The 20604-nt window shown below is 50.9% G+C and overlaps 1 protein-coding gene across 2 annotated transcripts in view; it reads left to right on the forward strand.

Annotated features, from left to right (window-relative positions):
* The window catches only part of fkbp15b (FKBP prolyl isomerase family member 15b), a 171687-nt gene that overhangs the window by 113938 nt on the left and 37145 nt on the right, over nucleotides 1-20604 (forward strand). For both annotated transcript variants that reach the window (XM_072488175.1, XM_072488176.1), the window contains exons 20-23: nucleotides 11837-12008; nucleotides 12432-12568; nucleotides 12852-13007; nucleotides 20228-20380. In XM_072488175.1, coding sequence (XP_072344276.1) covers nucleotides 11837-12008; nucleotides 12432-12568; nucleotides 12852-13007; nucleotides 20228-20380 — 618 coding nt within the window. The remainder of the gene's footprint in view (nucleotides 1-11836; nucleotides 12009-12431; nucleotides 12569-12851; nucleotides 13008-20227; nucleotides 20381-20604) is intronic.

The following is a 20604-nucleotide window of genomic DNA, read 5'->3' on the forward strand; positions in this document are numbered from 1 at the left end:
TGTGAAAAGATCTACCAAGGCCATTGAAGAAGCGGGGACGAGGTTTCCGGTGGCGGCCATGGAGGAGTAGGTCGCGCATTCGGCAGCTCCCGTCTGGAACGGACTCTCAGACCTTTTTCAGGAGTTTCCACAGACTTTTTGAGGCAGATTGGTGAAACGAACACTGCCAAAAGGATTCCCTCTCGAGACTTCGGGTTGCGGCTATGCGGAGCTAAGTTGCACATTCGGCGGCTCCCGCAAAAACTGACTTTTGGGCTCTTCAGGGCCTCCAAGGGCACTTTTTCGATGTTTCCCGGTGTGGGAAGGAGTCTATAACAGCTCCCCGTCAGTATATGGCTTTAACTAGGAGCGGGGCGACAAAAAAGGTGGTGGTGGACCAGAAGAAGGGAGGGAAGAAGGACAAAATGGCAGCGGGCAGAGACCAGGCAGCGTGGAGGCAGTGGGCGGAGGAGCAACAGGAGGGTATCCAGTGCTGCCTCAGAGAGATTAAAACGGACCTGCTAGAGCCGATGAAGGCTTCTATTGATAAGCTGCTGGGGACACAGACGGCCCAGGGGGTGGCGATCTGCGAGGCTCGACAAAAGATCTCTGACAATGAGGACGAGATCTTCGGCCTGGCGGTAAAGGTGGAGGCGCACTAGGTGCTCCACAAGAAATGGCAGGAGCGGTTCGAGGAGATGGAGAATCGGTCAAGGCGGAAGAATCTGTGGATTCTGGGCCTCCCGGAGGGGCTGGAGGGGCCGGACGTGGGGGCATATGTGGTCACCATGTTGAACTCGCTGATGGGAGCGGGGTCCTTCCAGGGGCCCCTGGAGCTGGAAGGGGCCCATAGAGTGTTGGCGAGGAGGCCCAAGGCTAACAAGCCTCCGCGGGCGGTGCTGGTGCGGTTCCATCGATTCGTTGATCGGGAGTGTGTGCTCAGGTGGGCCAAGAAGGAGAGGAGCAGCAGGTGGGAGAACGCGGAGGTTCGGATATATCAGGACTGGAGTGCGGAGGTGGCGAAGAGGAGGGCAGGGTACAGTCGAGTGAAGGCGGTGCTGCACAGGAAGGGGTTGAAGTTTGGCATGTTGCAGCTGGCGCGACTGTGGGTCACCTACAAGGACCGGCACCATTATTTTGAGTCTCCGGAGGAGGCGTGGGCCTTTGTTCAGGCCGAGAAGCTGGACACAAACTGAGGGTCGGGATGGGCGATTGGGGTCTGCGGTGGATATGTTATGCCTATTTTTGGTTCGGGGGGTTTGGGGGGGGGGGGGGCCTTTGCATTGTTTTGGGTTTCTTTTTCTCTGTGTTTTTCTCTTTCGGGTTGGGGAGGGTGGATGGGGCGGGTTGGGCACTGTTTTGGTTGGTGGCAGGGCCTGGTAGGCGGAGAGCACGGGCTTTTTTCCCGCGCCGGAGACTGCGGGGGCGGGGCCGGTGCGGGGAAGCGAGGATTGTTTCCCGCGCTTAGAACGGAGGGGGGAAGGGGAGAGCCTGTGGATGGGGAGCGGGAGAGGAGGGTGTGCCACACAATGGGAGGAGTCGAAGGGGAGGCGGGAGTGGCCGGGATCAGCAGGAGTCAGCTGACTTGCGGAAGTGCAATGGGGGGAGTAAACCAGCTAGGATGGGTCCTAGCCGGGGGAGGATGGGGGGTGGGGGGGTGGCTGGGGGGGAATCGAGTTGCTGCTGCTAAGGTCAAGGAGGAGCTGGAGCGAGGGGGGTCGAGGGGGGGTATGCCGCTGTGGGGAACGGGCCGGGTGTGGGGTGCGGGCGCGTGGCTGGCCGAGGAGGGGGTCATGGCTCGTCGGTGGGGGAGGGGGGCAGGTAGCCCCCTGATCCGGCTGATAACCTGGAATGTAAGGGGACTGAATGGGCCGGTTAAGCGGGCCCGCGTGTTTGCGCACCTGAAGGGGCTCAAGGCGGATGTGGTTATCCTCCAGGAGACACACCTGAAGGTGGCAGACCAGGTAAGATTGAGGAACGGGTGGGTAGGTCAGGTGTTTCACTCGGGGCTGGATGCCAAAAATCAAGGGGTGGCGATCTTGGTGGGAAAGAGGGTGTCATTCGAGGCGTCGAGCATTGTGGCAGATAATGGCGGTAGGTACATAATGGTAAGTGGTAAGTTGCAGGGATAGAGGGTGGTACTAGTCAATGTGTATGCTCCGAACTGGGACGATGCGGGTTTTATGCGGCATATGTTGGGTCGGATCCCAGATTTGGAAGTGGGGGGCCTGATAATGGGGGGAGACTTTAACATGGTGTTGGATCCGGCACTGGATCGCTCCAGGTCTAGGACGGGTAGGAAACCGGCGGCGGCTAGAGTGTTGAGGGGATTTATGGACCAAATGGGAGGGGTGGACCCTTAGAGATTTGCAAGGCCGCGGGCTAGGGAATTTTCATTCTTCTCACATGTCCATAAGGCTTATTCTCGAATCGACTTTTTCATTTTGAGTAGGGCGCTGATAGCAAGAGTAGAGCATACCGAGTATTCGGCAATAGCCATTTCGGACCACGCCCTGCATTGGGTGGACTTGGAGATGGTGGAGGAGAGGGACCAGCGCCCGCTGTGGCGCTTGGAGGTGGGGCTGTTGGTGGACGAGGAGGTGAGCGAGCGGGTCCGAGGAAGTATAGAGAGGTACATGGAGACCAACGACAACGGGGAGGTCCGAGTGGGGATGGTATGGGAGGCACTGAAGGCGGTGGTGAGGGGAGAGCTGATCTCCATTAGGGCCTGCAAGGAGCGGAGGGAGCGGGGGGAGAGGGAGAGGCTGGTGGGGGAGATGGTGAGGGTAGACAGGAGGTATGCCGAAGAGCCTGAGAAATGATTGTTGAGTAAGAGGCGCGCCCGCACCCCACACCAGATCAACCTCCTGGTGATCATCGGTCTACGAGTATGGAGAAAAGGCAAGCCGGATGCTGGCGCATCAGCTTCGGAAGCGGGACGCAGCTCGGGAGATTGGGGGAGTTAAGGACAGGGGAAGGAGCGTGGTGCGGAGTGGGGTTGGCATCAATTGGGTCTTCAGGGACTTCTACGAGGAATTGTACTGATCCGAGCCCCCACGGGAGGGAGGGAGGGAGGAATGGGCCGTTTCCTGGACCAATTGAGGTTTCCAAAGGTGGAAGAGGGACTGGGGGCCCCGATTGGGCTGGAGGAGCTGATCAAAGGGATAGGAAGCATGCAGGCGGGGAAGGCACCGGGGCCGGACGGTTTCCCGGCCAAGTTCTATAAAAAATATATGGACCTGTTGGGCCCGCTGTTAGTTAGGACCTTTAATGAGGCAAGGGAGGGGGGGGCTTTACCCCCGACGATGTCCCAGGCACTGATCTCCTTGATCCTGAAGTGGGACAAGGATCCCCTGCAATGTGGGTCTTACAGACCGATTTCCTTGCTAATTGTAGATGCCAAGGTGCTGGCGAAGGTCTTAGCCACGAGGATTGAGGATTGTGTGCCGCAGATCATCCATGAAGACCAGACGGGGTTTGTGAAGGGGAGACAGTTGAACGCGAATGTATAGAGGCTTTTGAACGTTATCATGATGCCGGCGAGGGAGGGGGAGGCGGAGATAGTGGTGGCGATGGACGCTGAGAAAGCCTTCGATAGGGTAGAGTGGGGGTACCTGTGGGAGGTGCTGAAGAGGTTTGGGTTTGGGGAGGTGTTTGCCAGGTGGGTTAGGCTGTTGTATGAGGTCCCGATGGCGAGTGTGGCCACAAATAGGAGGAGGTCCGAGTACTTTCGGTTGCACCGAGGGACGAGACAGGGGTGTCCCCTGTCCCCCCTGCTCTTCGCACTGGCGATTGAACCCCTGGCAATGGCACTGAGAAAGTCGAGGAACTGGAAGGGGGTGGGGAGGAGCACAGGATGTTGCTTTATGCGGACGACCTGCTGCTGTATGTGGCGGACCCGGTGGGAGGAATGCCAGTGGTAATGAGGATCCTGAGGGAATTCGGGGACTTTTCGGGGTACAAGCTCAACATGGGGAAGAGCGAGTTGTTCGTAGTTCAGCGAGGGGGATTGGTGAGCTCCCACTAAAAAGGGCGGGGAGGAGCTTCAGATATTTTGGGGTCCAGGTGGCCAGTTGCTGGGGGGCCCTGCATAGGCTTAACTTTACAAGGCTGGTGGAGAAAATGGAGGAGGAGTTCAAGAGGTGGGACGCGTTGCCGCTGTCCTTGGCGGGTAGGGTGCAGTCAATCAAAATGACGGTGCTCCCAAGGTTTTTGTTCCTGTTCCAGTGCCTCCCCGTGTTTATCCCGAAGGCTTTTTTCAGGCGGGTTAACAGGAGCATAATGGGGTTTGTGTGGGCGCGAGGGACTCCGAGGGTGAGAAGGGTGTTCCTGGAGCGGAGTAGAGATAGGGGGGACTGGCGCTGCCCAACCTCTGTGGGTACTAATGGGCCGCTAATGCGACAATGGTGCGCAAGTGGGTGATGGAGGGGGAGGGGGCTGCATGGAAGAGGCTGGAGACTGCGTCCTGTGTGGGTACGAGTCTGGGGGCGCTGGCAACGGCGCCGCTGCCGCTCCCTCCAAGGAGGTATACCACGAGCCCGGTGGTGGTGGCAGCCCTCAAAATTTGGGGGCAGTGAAGGCGGCATAGGGAGGAAGTTGGGGCCTCGGCGTGGACCCCATTACGGGGGAACCACCGGTTCGCCCCAGGATGAACAGGTGGAGGGTTTTCGGGGTGGCACAGGGCAGGGATACGAACGTTGGGGGACCTGTTTGTGGTCGGGAAGTTCGCGAGCTTGGGTGAGCTGGAGGAGAAGTACGGGCTCCCCCCGGGGAACACCTTCAGGCACTTACAGGTAAGGGCGTTTGCCAGACGGCAGGTGGTGGAATTCCCGCGGCTACTGCCACATACAGTACAGGACCGGGGGGGAGTGGGGAAGATCTCGGAAACTTACCAGGTGATGCAGGAGGAGGAGGAGGCCTCGGTGGTGGAGTTGAAAGGTAAGTGGGAGGAGGAGTTGGGAGAGGAGATTGAAGCGGGGACGTGGGCAGATGCCCTAGGGAGGGTGAATTCTTCCTCTTTGTGCGCGAGGCTCAGCCTCATACAGTTTAAGGTGCTGCACAGGGCACACATGACCGGGACAAGGATGAGCAGGTTCTTTGGGGGTGAGGACAGGTGTGTTAGGTGCTCGGGTAGCCCAGCAAATCACACCCCATATGTTCTGGGCATGCCCAGCGCTGGAGGAATTTTGGAAGGGCATAGCGAGGACGGTGTCAAGGGTGGTAGGATCCAGGGTCAGACCGGGCTGGGGGCTCGCAATATTTGGGGTGGCAGAGGAGCCGGGAGTGCAGGAGGCGAAAGCCTTTGCGTCCCTAGTAGCCCGGCGAAGGATTCTCCTTCAGTGGAAAGATGCGAGGCCCCCAAGCGTGGAATCCTGGATCAGCGATATGGCAGGGTTCATTAAATTGGAGAGGGTGAAATTTGCCTTGAGAGGGTCGGTACAAGGGTTCTTTAGGCGGTGGCAACCGTTCTTAGACTTTCTGGCAGAACGATAGACATTGGTCAATGGCAGCAGCAACTCGGGGGAGTGGGGGGGGGGGGGGGGGGTTACTTTATTTTTGTTTATGTTATTTACACTGGAGGGTCTGAGGGGGTGTATACACCTGTTGTGTTAAGTTGGGGTGTTAATGTTGATTTATTATTTATGTACAGGGGGGGAGGGGTTTGGGGGGTTGCTTTTTTAGATTGTGTTTTGTACTTAACCCTGTTGGGTTCTTTTTTCTTTCTCATTTTGTTGTTAATATTTTATGAAAACCTTTAATAAAGTTATTTTTTTTAAAAAGGGAAGCAAAGGCCAGACCATCTGTCTCTTTCTCCCCCTGGACTCCCGGGTCTTCCAAAACCCTGAAAATTGCCACCCCTGGACTCATCACCACTCTTGTTTTCAGCACCCGGGACATGACCCCCGCAAATCCCTCCCAGTACCCCCCTAAGCTTTGGACATGCCCAAAACATGTGAACATGGTTCACTGGTCCTCCCGCGCATCTAGCGCACTTGTCCTCTACCCCAAAGAATTTGCTCATCCGAGCTACAAACTGGTGCCCCTGCACGAAGCCGCCTCTACTCGCTCCCAGATAGACCCCGTACCCACCATCCACTTCCTTATCATGGCTATGTTAGCCGCCCAGTAGTAATTGATCAGACTCGGCAATGCCAGTGCCCCCTCGCTGCGGCTCCTTTGAAGCATCGCCTTCTTCACCCGCGGGGATTTTCCCGCCCAGACAAAGCTCATGATGATTTTGCCAGTCCTTTTGAAGAAGGACCGTGGGATAAAGATCGGGAGGCACTGGAAGATGAACAGAAATCTAGGGAGGATTGTCATCTTTACAGTCTGCACCCTCCCCGCCAGTGACAGCGGGAGTGCATCCCATCTCCGAAACTCCCTCTTCATTTGTTCCACCACCCTAGTCAAATTTAACTTATGCAACCTGCCCCAGTCTCGTGCCACCTGTATCCCCAAGTACTGGAAACTTTCCCTTCCACCCCTTCGCAGCTCTCAACGCCATCGTCAACGGCTCTATGGCCAGCGTGAACAGCAACGGGGAGAGTGGGCATCCCTGTCTGGTTCCGCGGTGTAGTCTGAAATAATCTGACATCTTGTTCGTCCTAACGCTAGCTTTTGGGGCCTGGTACAATAGTCTGATGCAATTAACCAGTCCTTCCCCGAACCCAAACCCACAAATAGCCCCACTCCACCCGGTCGAAGGCCTTCTCAGCGTCAATTGCCACCACTACCTCCACCTCCTTGCCCGTTGAGGGCATCATGATCACAAGCAATCTTCTCAAGTTATCTGTGAGCTGTCTGCCTTTCACAAACCCTGTCTGATCGCCCCCAATCACCTCCGGTACGCAGTCCTCAATTCTAATCGCCAGGACCTTGGCCAGGAGCTTGGCATCCACATTGATCAGGGAGATTGGCCTGTATGACCCGCAGGATTCCAGGTCCTTGTCCTGCTTCAGTATCAGCGAGATGGTAGCTTGCGACATCGTTGGTGGCAGGCTCCCTCTGTCCCTTGCCTCATTAAAAACCCTTGTCAGGACCGGTCCCACTATCTCCGAGAACTTCTTGTAAAACTCTACTGGGTATCCATCCGGTCCCGGGGCTTTCCCCGACTGCATGGCCTTTAGGCCCCCCCCCCCAATACCTCCTCTGCTCTAATCGGGGCCCCCAGCCCGTCTGCTATTCCCCTGCCTACTTTTGGGAAGGTTAGTCCATCCAGGAACCTTTTCATCTCCTCCGGGTCTTCTGGGGGTTCTGAGGTGTACAGCTTCCTATAGAAGTCTCGAAATACCTTATTCAGTCCTGCCGGGTCCTCCACTCTGCTCCCCTCCCCATCAGCCACTCTACTTATTTCCCTATCCGCCTCCCTCTTCCTGAGTTGCTGCGCTAGCAATCTACTGGCCTTTTTCCCCATGCTCATACACCACTCCCCTCGCTTTCCTAAGTTGTTCCACGGCCCTACTCGTGGATAGCACCCCCAGTTCCGCCTGCAATCTCCGTCTCTCCCTGAGTCGGTCCACTCCCGGGGACCCCGCATGCTCCTCGTCTATCCGGTGAATTTCCCTAACCAATCTGCCCATTTCTGCTCTGTCCGCCCTGACCCTGTGAGCCTGAATTGAGATCAGTTCCCCCCTCACTACTGCCTTCAGCGCCTCCCACAGGGTCGCTGCTGAAACCTCCCCCGTATCGTTCACCTGCAAGTAATTTTGCATACACTTCCGAAGTCTCTCACATATCCCCTCCTCCGACGACAGTCCTACGTCTAACCTCCATTGCGGGCATTGGTAATCCCCCCCCCCCCCCCGACCTGCAGGTCCACCCAGTACGGGGCATGGTCTGAGATAGTGATTGCCGAGTATTCCGTATTCTTTACCTCCCCTATGCAGTCCCTGCTCACAATAAAAAAAATCAATCCTAGAATAGACTTTATGAACAAGCGAATAAAACGGGTAGCCCCTTCCTGCCGGCTGTCTGGCACTGCATGGGTCCACAGCCCCCATTTGCTCCATGAACCCTTTCAGCTCCCTTGCCCCCCCCCCATTATCAACTTGCGTGAGTCTAGGTCCGGGATCTTCCCCAGCACTCTTTTGATAAAGTCAACGTCGTCCCAGTTCGGGGCATATATGTTCACCAGCACCACTCTTCTCCCCTCCAGCTTGCCCCTTACCATAAGGAATCTGCCCCCGCCGTCTGCGACTATGCCCTCCACCTCAAACTGAACCCGCTTATTGATCATAATTGCTACCCCCTGGACTTAGAATCCAAGTCCGAGTTGAAGACCTGGCTGATCCAGCCCTTCCTTAGCCGAGTCTGGTCAGACACTTTCAAATGTGTCTCCTGCAACATAATTACGTCCGCCTTTAGAGCCCACAAATATGCGAACACCCGTGCCCTTTTAACTGGCCCATTTAGTCCCCTGACATTCCAGGTGATCAGCCTGGTTGCCATAACCTTTCTTGGGCCCGCCCCCGGCCCATGCGCCGTGCCATTCCTGGCTGCCTCTACCCCCGACCTCCTTTCCATTACCTACTTCAGATCCCCCCCCCACGTCAGCAAAATAACTCTTTCCCCCCCCCCCCCCACCCCTAGCAACAACCCCGATAACCCCACCCCTGCCATTCACTGGCTGTATTCTCCCCCCCCCCCCCCCCCCCCCGCGCCCCCACCTGACTCCCTTGACTAGCCAATCTGCTAGCCTGGTGACTCATTGCTCCGGCGCCCCCTTGTCTCACTCCCATTGTTTCCCCGACCTCATCTCCCACTCCCCAGCACACCACCCCCCCTTCGACCCACTGGAGCAGTCTCACTAAGATGGGAAAGATCAAACAAGATGTAAACATCAAACAGCAACGCGAGGCTGCTCCAGGTACAACACAGTTCCAGCTGTGTACACAAAAGTGTTAACCCACGTCCCTTTCTGAGCACCAAAAGGAAAAAAAAATATATATATATATAAAACACCACAATAACCCAGTACCCGTACATCCCCCATCCGAAACAAACATGAAAACCATAGACATAACTGAAACAAAAGCCCCCAACCAACATTTTTAATCCCCATTGCTGACCGGCCACCCTTTTGTTACAATGCAGGCTCCAGCACACTCCGAGACCCCAACCAAAGGTACCCACCACAACAGAAGAAGAAAAAAACAACAGAAAAAAGGAAGAGGACCATTCGAGGGGAGGGGGGAGGGGGGGGGGAGATACCCTCCCCCCACATCCCCCACAGGCAAAAACTGCCCACACAAAAAATACACAAGGCACCTTTAAAACAGAAAACAGTCGACCTGCAGTCCAGGCACAGTAGGCGTCCCTTCAACCACTAATTCTCGAACCCTAGCTTTCGTCCGTGGGTCCTTTTTTCGAGACCAGCCCCTGATCCCTCACAAAGTCCATCACTTCTTCGGACTCGGAGAAGTAGTGGTGTTGGCCCTGATGCGTAGCCCAAAGACGGGCCGGGAAGAGCAGACCGAACTTCATGTGCTTTTTGAACAACAGCTCCTTAACTTGTTTAAAGGCTGCTCGCCGCCTGGCCACCTCCTGGCTTAGGTCCTGGAAAGACACTGTTATTCCACGTGCTGCTCTTAGCGCTCTTTGTCCACTGCAGCACCCGCTCCTTCTCCACAAACCTGTGGAGCCTAATCACCATCGGACGCACCTGTCTCGCCTGTACTCTGTGTGCCCCCTCCAGCTCCGGCAGTCGCAGACAGGCTTCAGCCCCCATCAGCTGCATCAACAGGTCCGCCACGAACGCTGTGGCATCAGCTCCCTCCGGGAGGCCGATGATCCTCAGAATTTGTCTACGGGCTCTATTTTCCAGCTCCTCTACTCTGTCCAGCAGTCTCCTCTGTCTCTCCTTCAACCCGTTGACTTCTAGCGCCGCAATCATCTGCGCGTCCGCCTGCTCCTCCACCGCCTCCCCCAGCTCCTTAACTTTTTCGTCCTGGGCATCCAGTCTCTGGTTCAGCTGATCCAGTGCCTTCTGAAGTGGGACAAAGTTATCCCGCTTCAACAACTCAAAACTGCTCTGTATCACCTGCAGCATGTTTTCCAGCGCCTGCTGGATCGCCGGGTCCGAGGTCTGTAGGTCCGCCATCTTTGCTCCCGGATCAGCTTCCCCTGCACCTTGCCTTTGTCCCTTCCTCTCCTGTTTGCGCTGCTTTCTGCTCTCCCGCAGTTCCATGCAGCTCTGCTCCCTCCTTAGCCCCCGTGGCCGTCCTTTCAGCGCTCCACAGCCCCGCAAAACCGGGGAACCAGGTCCTCAAATCCCGCCGGGGTGAGAGCCCCCGAATGTGCGGCTCACTCACTCATTGCCGCCACCGGAAGTGTTCCACCGATTTCTAAGAGTGCCCATCATCTCCCTCCTTTGCCACTCAGTGTTTGGCAAATTGCCATTCAATCTCCACCACAATCACCTCAGCCAGCGTATCCACTGTAATGGGCGCAGTCCCGCCTGGCAAGCTTGCTCTGCCATCTTTCCTCCAACCGCACACCTCACCTTCGTTGACTCTGCAAGCGGACTAGAACTTGCTCCCTTTCTCCCAGTATTCTTTATTGGGATTTTGACATTCTCTAGTGCCCACAACTCTTAGGATAGGTTTACACAAACGTGCGACCTCCACCTACATGTCGCCACTGGAAGTCCACCAGATGGGTTTTTATTTTCTGCCATGGTGGAATTTGAACTTGGGTCATCAGATCTTTACCCTGGGTCTCTGGATTACAAGTCCAGTGACAATATGCCTGCGCCATTGCATCCCCGAACAAATGGTCACAAAAATCTGGAACACTTCACACTTCCCAATAATGAAAAAAGCTGTTGCTCGGTAAATTGAAATTTTCAAAACTGAGATGAATACATTTTTAAAAACTTGTTATTAGGTTGAAGGGTTATGGAACCAAGATGGGTGAATGGGGTTAGGATCCAGATCAGCCAGGAATAGGTTCGAGGGGCTGAATGAACCACTGCTGTCCCTGATTCTCATTGTTGTGCCATTTATAATACATAGTGCTGGAAATGCTCAGCTGGTTAAGCAGCATCTATGGAGAGAAACATTTCAGGTTTTGCTCCGTTTTTTAAAAAAAAACTTAAGAGTCCCCAATTCTCTCGCTTCCAACTAAGGGGCAATTTAGCCTGGCCAATACACCTACCTGCACACCTTTTTGTGTTGTGGGGGTGAGACCCATGCAGATACTGGGAGAATGTGCCAACTCTACATGGACAGTGACCCGGGGTCTGGATCGAACCGGAGTCCTCGGCACCCTAAGGCAGCAGTGCTAACCTTTCATTACTTCTAATGAGAGGTCACATTGACCTGAAACATTAACTCTGTTTCTATCTGCAGTTGCTGCCTGACCAGCTGAGTATTTCCAGCATTTTTAATTTCTATTTTGATTTCCAGCATCCACAGTATTTTGCTTTTGTGCGAGGCTGTTTATGGTTTGGTTTTCACTGTGCTGTTAGACCCAAACCTGGTGCTACACAAGTGTATTGGAGAAAGAACCTTGAGACAGATATGAGGGTTTTTGTGCATAGATTTTAACTTAAAAATTTATTAGATGAGTTATTTTATGACATTCCATGAATTATGTCTAGCACATGAGAAATTGATGTCGCTGTGTTGAAGATCTCCTGTTTGGAGATTTACAGTCATGGCAGTCTGAGATTGCCTATATTCAGTGTTCAGATAACATGGTTGCTTTGCCTGTGGCCATCTTGCTTTTGCGTCTGTCGAAGGCTTTTGCGTATTTATCAGATTGGTTAGCCTGTATTGCGGGTGCTCTTTAGCCAAATGTCAAAAGGTCAAGACAGCTGAAGTAAAAGTCCTGATTTTGTTTTTCCGTTCTGACTCAGGTTAAGGTGACTGAAGAGCTAGCACTGGCCACCGGCCAGGTTGCCAAGCTACAGCTGGAGCTCGCAGCTCACCAGAAGAAGGAGATGGAGCTACGTAGCCAGCTCGCATCGGCATTGCAGGAGGCAGAGGGTCAAAGGTTACGGCTCAACAACGTGGAAGTACAGTTAACAGGTACACAGGGTGGCTCCAAACTCCTTGGGATGCAAATCCAGGAGTAGGGAAGAGAGATCTGAGTATATTCACAGAAACGTTTGAAAGTGACAGGGCAGATTTGCTATTTTTCTTTTTTAAGCACATGGGCTTTACAAAAGAACAAAAACAATGTTACATTTTATAAATCACTGTTTTGACCTCTAAATACTGAATAGTACCAATGATGATGGTCTTAAGTGGAGAAGCTGGATTTTCTTCTTTATGCTGATAAAATTCAGGAGAGATTTTTTTTTTTAAAATAAAATGTTTGGGTGGACATGGAGGCTGCAACCAGTCCATGGTGGGTTACTCCTACAACTGGCTGTCTCGCTGAGGGAGGGTATTGTGTCTGGCATGCTCGGCAGCTGATTTGTTCACCGGTAACCAGTTTGTGTGTCTCAGAGCTGCAGGAGTTGTCGGAGCGTACTCAGACTCGGTGCAAAGCAGAGAAACAAAGACGCAAGGAGCTCGAGGTGAAGGTGGCCAGCCTGGAGGAGGAGCTTGTAGACCTGCGAGTGGAGAAAGAGAACCTGGAAAAGGTAGAGAGAAATGATTAAATTGGATAGGTCTTAAAGGCTACAGCTGTGATTGATCCAAAATACTTCCTTGTTTGTTACGGCCTTGTCTATCTTGCCAGTTTGACAGTGCAGCGTATGGTTTAATAGTGTGCTGTGCAATGAGATGGTGCAATGCAACTTTGTACCCATGCATTCCTGGTGACCCTGTGCTATGCCTGATGTAGGCTGGAGATGTGCTTCTCTCCAGGTAGAACTGGGTGACCTGCCTACTGTTCTCTGTGGTAATTGAGCCTTCTGTGCTCAGAGTTTAGCAGAAAGGAAGAGAAAAGCTGGAACGGAGCGACAACGAGCGGAGGAAGAGATGGACGAAATCCGGAAATCATATGAGGAGGAACTGGAAAAGGTGCGGTCGTTGCTGAAGAAAACCCGAACATCGACTGACCAGGCAGCAGCTGAGCAGGTAAAGAGATCGACACTGCAACACAGCAGCTGGGAATGGGAGGGAGGAAAGTGCCATTCGCAGCCATGTTTAACGTTCCTTACCACATGCTGGGTTCAAGGCCTTTGATTTACAGCTCGAGCGCAACTAGAGTTCCTGATCTCTACCGAGAGGGGGCGTGATTAAAATCAGTGATGTTCAAGAGGTCAGAATGAGAGAAGCACAGCGATCCCATGTGGGTTGTGGGTAAAGATGAAGATTTTAAAATTAAATGTTGCTTGATTGATTCAGTGTAGGTCATTGATGGCAATGTGACTGAGGGTAAGTTTAGACGCAGGCAGCAGAGTTTTGGGTGGCCTCTAGTTTCTGAATGATAGAATGTAGGAGAACAGCCAGGATTGCATTAGATTGTTTAGAAGTAACAACGTTTTCTTTTAAATATTTTTTATTCTCCTTTTTCATATTTTCTCCCAAATTTACACCCAACAATAAACAATAATCAGTAACAAATGTAATGTCAATCCCCATATCAATAACAACGATCCCACCCTCCCACCAGACCCCAGACATTGGCCCGCATGTTAACATAAACAAATGACAAGGAATCAGGAATCACCCATAGTTAGAAGTAACAAAATTATAAGGATTCCAACCACAGATGAGCTGAGAGAAGGTTAAGAGGTGTTTGTGAATGTGGATTGGGGAGTTTGCATGGAGGGAGAGATTTAGGGAGGAGAGGACAGCAATAACTCAAGAGGAGAAAGAACATGGTGATTTCAATGTCCATCTCAACCAATTGTGGATGCAAAGTTGTCCAGTGTAGAGATTCAAGGAGGAAAGCAGTGAAGATATCTCGTTGATTAAATTTTTATTGTACTCTGGAGAATAGTGGGGAAGGATGATGTAGAAAAAGAGAAGGGAATGTTCCCTTCCAGTCGGGGAACACTTCAGCAGTCAAGGGCATTCAGCCTCTGATCTCCGGGTAAGCGTTCTCCAAGGCGGCCTTCAGGACGCGCGACAACGCAGAATCGCCGAGCAGAAACTTATAGCCAAGTTCCGCACACATGAGTGCGGCCTCAACCGGGACCTGGGATTCATGTCGCATTACATTCATCCCCCACCATCTGGCCTGCGAAATCCTACCAACTGTCCTGGCTTGACACAATTCACACCTCTTTAACCTGGGGTTACCCCATCTCTGGATCTGTAAAGATTTAATCACCTGCTAATGGTCGCATTCCTAGCATTGTTTGGCATCTTTGAATTTGTCTATATATGTGTTTCTGGAACATACCACTACATTCACCTGAGGAAGGAGCAGCGCTCTGAAAGCTAGTGACATCGAAACAAACTTGTTGGACTTTAACCTGGTGTTGTAAGACTTCGTACTGTGCTCACCCCAGTCCAACGCCGGCATCTCCACATCATAGAAAAAGAGAGGTAGAACAAGGTGAGATGTTTAAAGGAGAAGCAAGGGATTAAATAAAGGTGCCAGCGTGGGAAATGTGGTGACTAGGGGCTTTTCACAGTAACTTCATACTTGTGACAATAAAAGATTATTATTATTAAATGCCACACCACTAACCTGACATTCTTGGCTTTAATTTAACAATCACTTTGGATACAACCCAGAAATTACTTCATTGTGCATTTTATTGCTGTAAAATAATTTATTTTCTGCAAGCATGTATACTTGTCTCCTGATTGCAGGATGGACACAGTTGAGGAGGCTATTGTTCCATCCTGCAGCATCACGAGGAAAAAAAAGGATTATCTCCCCAACATAGCCTCCAGCTAGGATGAAAAATGCGACCTCCTATCCAGCACAATGTACTTGCACTATCACAGAATCACAGAATAATACAGTGCAGAAGGGCCCTTCGGCCCATCGAGTCTGCACCGACACCTGAAAAACACCTGACCTACCTACCTAAACCCATTTGCCAGCATTTGGCTCATAACCTTGAATGTTATGAGGTGCCAAGTGCTTATCCAGGTACTTTAAAAAATTAAATTTTTTTTAGAGTATCCAATTCATTATTTCCGGTTAAGGGGCAATTTAGCGTGGCCAATCCACCTAACCTGCACGTCTTTGGACTGTGGGAGGAAACCGGAGCACCCGGAGGAAACCCACGCAGACACTGGGAGAGTGTGCAGACTCCGCACAGTGACCCAGCGGGGAATTGAACCTGGGACCCTGGCGCTGTGAAGCCACAGTGCTATACACTTGTGCTCCCCTGTGGCCAGAGGGAAATTAACAATTTGGGTCAAAGCCCTTGCAATCTCCTCCCTTGCCTCCCACAGCAGCCTGGGAAACAATTCATCCGGATCTGGAGACTTGTCCACCTTTAAACCTGCTAATACCACCAATACCTTGTCAATCCCTATGTCAATTTGCTCAAGAACCTCCGTCTCTCTACCTGAGTTCCATACCTACATCCTTATTCTCTTGGGTGAAGACAGATGTGAAGTATTCATTCAACACCCGACCAATGTCTTCTGGCTCCACCCACAGATTGGGACCTACTCTTTCCCTGGTTATCCTCTTCCCATTGATATAGAACAAAGAAATGTACAGCACAGGAACAGGCCCTTCGGCCCTCCAAGCCCGCGCCGACCATGCTGCCCGACTAAACTACAATCTTCTACACTTCCTGGGTCCGTATCCCCCTATACCCATCCTATTCATGTATTTGTCAAGATGCCCCTTAAATGTCACTATCGTCCCTGCTTCCACCACCACCTCCGGTAGCGCGTTCCAGGCACCCACTACCCTCTGCGTTAAAAAAAACTTGCCTCGTACATCTACTCTAAACCTTGCCCCTCTCACCTTAAACCTATGCCCCCTAGTAATTGACCCCTCTACCCCGGGGAAAAGCCTCTGTCGATGCCCCTCATAATTTTGTAGACCTCTATCAGGTCGCCCCTCAACCTCCTTCGTTCCAGTGAGAACAAACCGAGTTTGTTCAACCGCTCCTCATAGCTAATGCCCTCCATACCAGGCAACATCCTGGTAAATCTCTTCTGCACCCTCTCTAAAGCCTCCACATCCTTCTGGTAGTGTGGCGACCAGAATTGAACACTATACTCCAAGTGTGGCCTAACTAAGGTTCTGTACAGCTGCAACATGACTTGCCAATTCTTATACTCAATGCCCCGGCCAATGAAGGCAAGCATGCCGTATGCCTTCTTGACTACCTTCTCCACCTGTGTTGCCCCTTTCAGTGACCTGTGGACCTGTACTCCTAGATCTCTTTGACTTTCAATACTCTTGTGGGTTCTACCATTCACTGTATGTTCCCTACCTGCATTAGACCTTCCAAAATGCATTACCTCACATTTGTCCGGATTAAACTCCATCTCTCCGCCCAAGTCTCCAAACAATCTAAATCCTGCTGTATCCTCTGACAGTCCTCATCGCTATCCGCAATTCCACCAACCTTTGTGTCGTCTGCAAACTTACTAATCAGACCAGTTACATTTTCCTCCAAATCATTTATATATACTACAAACAGCAACGGTCCCAGCACTGATCCCTGTGGAACACCACTGGTCACAGCCCTCCAATTAGAAAAGCATCCTTCCATTGATTCTCTCTGCCTTCTATGACCTAGCCAGTTCTGTATCCACCTTGCCAACTCACCCCTGATCCCGTGTGACTTCACCTTTTGTACTAGTCTACCATGAGGGACCTTGTCAAAGGCCTTCCTGAAGTCCATATAGACAACATCCACTGCCCTACCTGCATCAATCATCTTAGTGACCTCCTCGAAAAACTCTATCAAGTTAGTGAGACACGACCTCCCCTTCACAAAACCATGCTGCCTCTCACTAATACGTCCATTTGCTTCCAAATGGGAGTAGATCCTGGCTCAAAGAATTCTCTCCAGTAATTTCCCTACCACTGAAGTAAGGCTCACCGGCCTGTAGTTCCCGGGATTATCCTTGCTACCCTTCTTAAACAGAGGAACAACATTGGCTATTCTCCAGTCCTCCGGGACATCCCCTGAAGACAGTGAGGATCCAAAGATTTCTGTCAAGTCCTCAGCAATTTCCTCTCCAGCCTCCTTCAGTATTCTGGGGTAGATCCCATCAGGCCCTGGGGACTTATCTACCTTAATATTTTTTAAGACACCCAACACCTCGTCTTTTTGGATCTCAATGTGACCCAGGCTATCTACATACCCTTCTCCAGACTCAACATCTACCAATTTCTTCTCTTTGGTGAATACTGATGCAAAGTATTCATTTAGTACCTCGCCCATTTCCTCTGGCTCCACACATAGATTCCCTTGCCTATCCTTCAGTGGGCCAACCCTTTCCCTGGCTACCCTCTTGCTTTTTATGTACGTGTAAAAAGCCTTGGGATTTTCCTTAACCCTATTTGCCAATGACTTTTCGTGACTCCTTCTAGCCCTCCTGACTCCTTGCTTAAGTTCCTTCCTACTTTCCTTATATTCCACACAGGCTTTGTCTGTTCCCAGCCTTTTAGCCCTGACAAATGCCTCCTTTTTCTTTTTGAATATCTTCTAGAATATCTTGGGACTTTTACCAGCCAGTGCTTTCACATATCCCCTCTTTGATTTCCTAATTGCTTTCTTAAGCTCCATCCTGCACTTTCTGCACTTTGCTTCCGCTGATTTGCTACCCTTGTACTTGCTAAAAGCCTCTCTCTTTCACCTCATCGTATCCTGACTGTCTCATAGAACATAGAACATGCAGCACAGAACAGGCCCTTCGGCCCACAATGTTGTGCCGAACCTTTGTCCTAGATTCATCATAGATTATCATAGAATTTACAGTGCAGAAGGAGGCCATTCGGCCCATCAAGTCTGCACAGGTTCTTGGAAAGAGCACCCTACCCAAGGTCAACACCTCCACCCTATCCCCCATAACCCAGTAACCCCACCCAACACTAAGGGCAATTTTGGACACTAAGGGCAATTATATCATGGCTAATCCACCTAACCTGCACATCTTTGGTCATCCATGGTTCTCGGGGCATGTTACTCCTTCCTATCACCCTAGGGGAAACATGTTGGGCCTGCACCCTCCCCATTTCCTTTTTTAATGCCCCACTGCTCTTCTGTAGATTTCACCACAAGTAACTCTTCCCGGTCTACCTTGGCCAAATCTTGCCATAAACTACTAAAATCCGCTCTCCCCAATCCAAAAACGTATTTTCTAACTTATCTATTTCTTTGTCCATAACGAGCTTAAATTGTACCATGTTGTGGTCGCTATCACTAAAATGCTCCCTCCACCACCATCTCAACCATCTGTCTGGCTTCATTTCCCAGAATGAGGTACAGAACTGCACCGTCCCTTGTTGGACCCTCCCCATTAAAAATTCTCTTGTATACATTTTAAGAACGCCGAACCATCTCCGCAGTAGGGTAGCACAGTGGTTAGCACAGTTGTTTCACAGCTCCAGGGACCCAGGTTCGATCCCCGGCTTGGGTCACTATGCGGAGTCTGCACGTTCTCCCCGCCCACAGTCCAAAGATGTGCAGATTAGGTGGATTGGCCATGCTAAATTGCCCTTAATGTCCGAAAAGGTTAGGTGGGATTACGAGGATAAATTGGGAGTGTGGGCTTAAATGGGGTGCTCTTTCCAAGGGCCGGTGCAGACTCATTGGGCCGAATGGCCTCCTTCTGCACTGTAAATTCTATGAAATCTAAGCTCTTAACACTATGACTGGTGTGGGATCCATGGTTCAGCATTACTTGGCTTTTGTGGCCAAACCGTATTGTGCAGCAACCTGTACTGAAATGTGTTTAAGCAAGGAAATTAAAAGTTTTAGATAATTACAATCAGTAAGTAGAATAACCAAGAGCAACGCAAATATTCCTGATATCCCATAATCTCCCTTCTTCACATACCCCCACCCTAACAAGTGCAAGACATAGCAGAGCAGCTGTATCTACCACAACTTGCATTTGTATGGAGCTTTTGTATCGTAAAACTTCCCAATGCAGGAGCGTTACCAAATAAAATTTGACAATCAACCACATTGGGAGACATGTGGGCAAGTGACAAAAGCTTTGTCAAAGCAGTAATTTTGAGGAGCATTTTAAATGAGAGGAGAAATGAAAACGTTTCAGGAGAAATTGGGCCTAGACAGGTTTCCGGTGCTGGAGCATACATTTTTAGAATACATAATGGATCAGAAATGGAGGAGTGTGGGGATCTGGGAAGGTTGTAAGACCAGAGTGGATTACAGAGAAAGGGAGGGACAAGGTGTTCAAAAGGCATCTTGACAAATATGAGATGAGATGAATAGGATGGGTTTAGAGGCATACGGCACAAGAAAGTGCTAAGGGTTTTGACCAAAGTTGGTATCACGATCGGTACAGGCTTGGAGGACCGAAGGGCCTGTTCCTGTGCTGTACTGTTCTTTGAGGCCAGGGAGGGACTTGGGAAAATAAGGACGAGAATCCTAAAATTGTGGTATTGCTGTATCGTGAGTCAATGTAGGCCAGGCAGCAATGATATGATGGATGAATAGGAATTTCTGCAAGTTTGAGTACAGAGGTTTATGGAGGTTGCAAAGTGGGGGGCTGGCCAGGAACACACTGGATAGGTTTCAAGGTTCTAAGGGTATAAATGAACTTTACAGCTGAGATAAGTTGAGACAGGTGCGATGGTATGGAGGTGGAACTCTGCAGTCTTGCTGATGTATTCAGAAGCTCAGCTAGGAAGATGGGAAGGACACCAACAAGCAGGACTCGAAAGGTAGTCGTTTCTGAATTGCTTCCTTTGTCTTACACCAGTGAATATAGAAACAGAGTAGAGCAGATGAATGTGTGACTGCTGAGGTAATGCAGGAGTTCAAGACTTTTGATTCCTGGGACATTGGGACTGGCTCTGGACATGATGGGCTGAATGGCCTCCTGTACTGTAAACCATTTTATGTATCTATGAATTTTAACCTGGAGAGTGAGTTGTCAAGCACTACAGGTGTGGATCCGGTTCTGTCCCTATGGATAAAGTAACTGCATGGCGGTGCACTAACCACAATTTAACAAGTACTACTTTTAAATATTATAGTTGAGTCTCTTATGTTACTTTTATATGTTAAAATAAATAATTTTGCATGTAGTTTCATGTGTATCTTTTGTGCATCTATACCATAGGCTGATAGTGCTGTAAATGTGTGCTTTATTTGAAGAATATTATTCGTGCATGCCATGTCATTAAAATATACTTGGAATTTAGCTCCTTTTGTGCTTTTACTCAGATTGCAGTGATGCAGGCAGAGCTGGAATCTCAGTGGCAGGCCAAGAGCGACCGGATGCTGACATTAACCAAGGAGCAGCACAGTCAGCAGTATAGAGAAGTCTGTGAACAGCGGGAAGGCCAGGAACTTGTGATCTCCCATCTGGAGGCAAAGGTGGGTAATGCCTTAGATGACTGGACATGCAGGATCCAGTGATCCCAGTCCCTTTGTTCAAATGTGTGGGGGAGGCTTGTCCATTGAATTGGCACAGCACTAGAAGAATCTTGTTTTAATTTTAATCATCGCTTCCAAAGGGGAGGCGGTGTTCTCTTTATGCCTTTCATGCCAATCTGTATGCAATGGCTCATTTCTTTCCTCCATTAGGAAACTGTGTTTGC

The sequence above is a fragment of the Scyliorhinus torazame genome, chromosome 22 (genome assembly GCF_047496885.1).
Source record: "Scyliorhinus torazame isolate Kashiwa2021f chromosome 22, sScyTor2.1, whole genome shotgun sequence".
Lineage (NCBI taxonomy): Eukaryota > Metazoa > Chordata > Chondrichthyes > Carcharhiniformes > Scyliorhinidae > Scyliorhinus > Scyliorhinus torazame.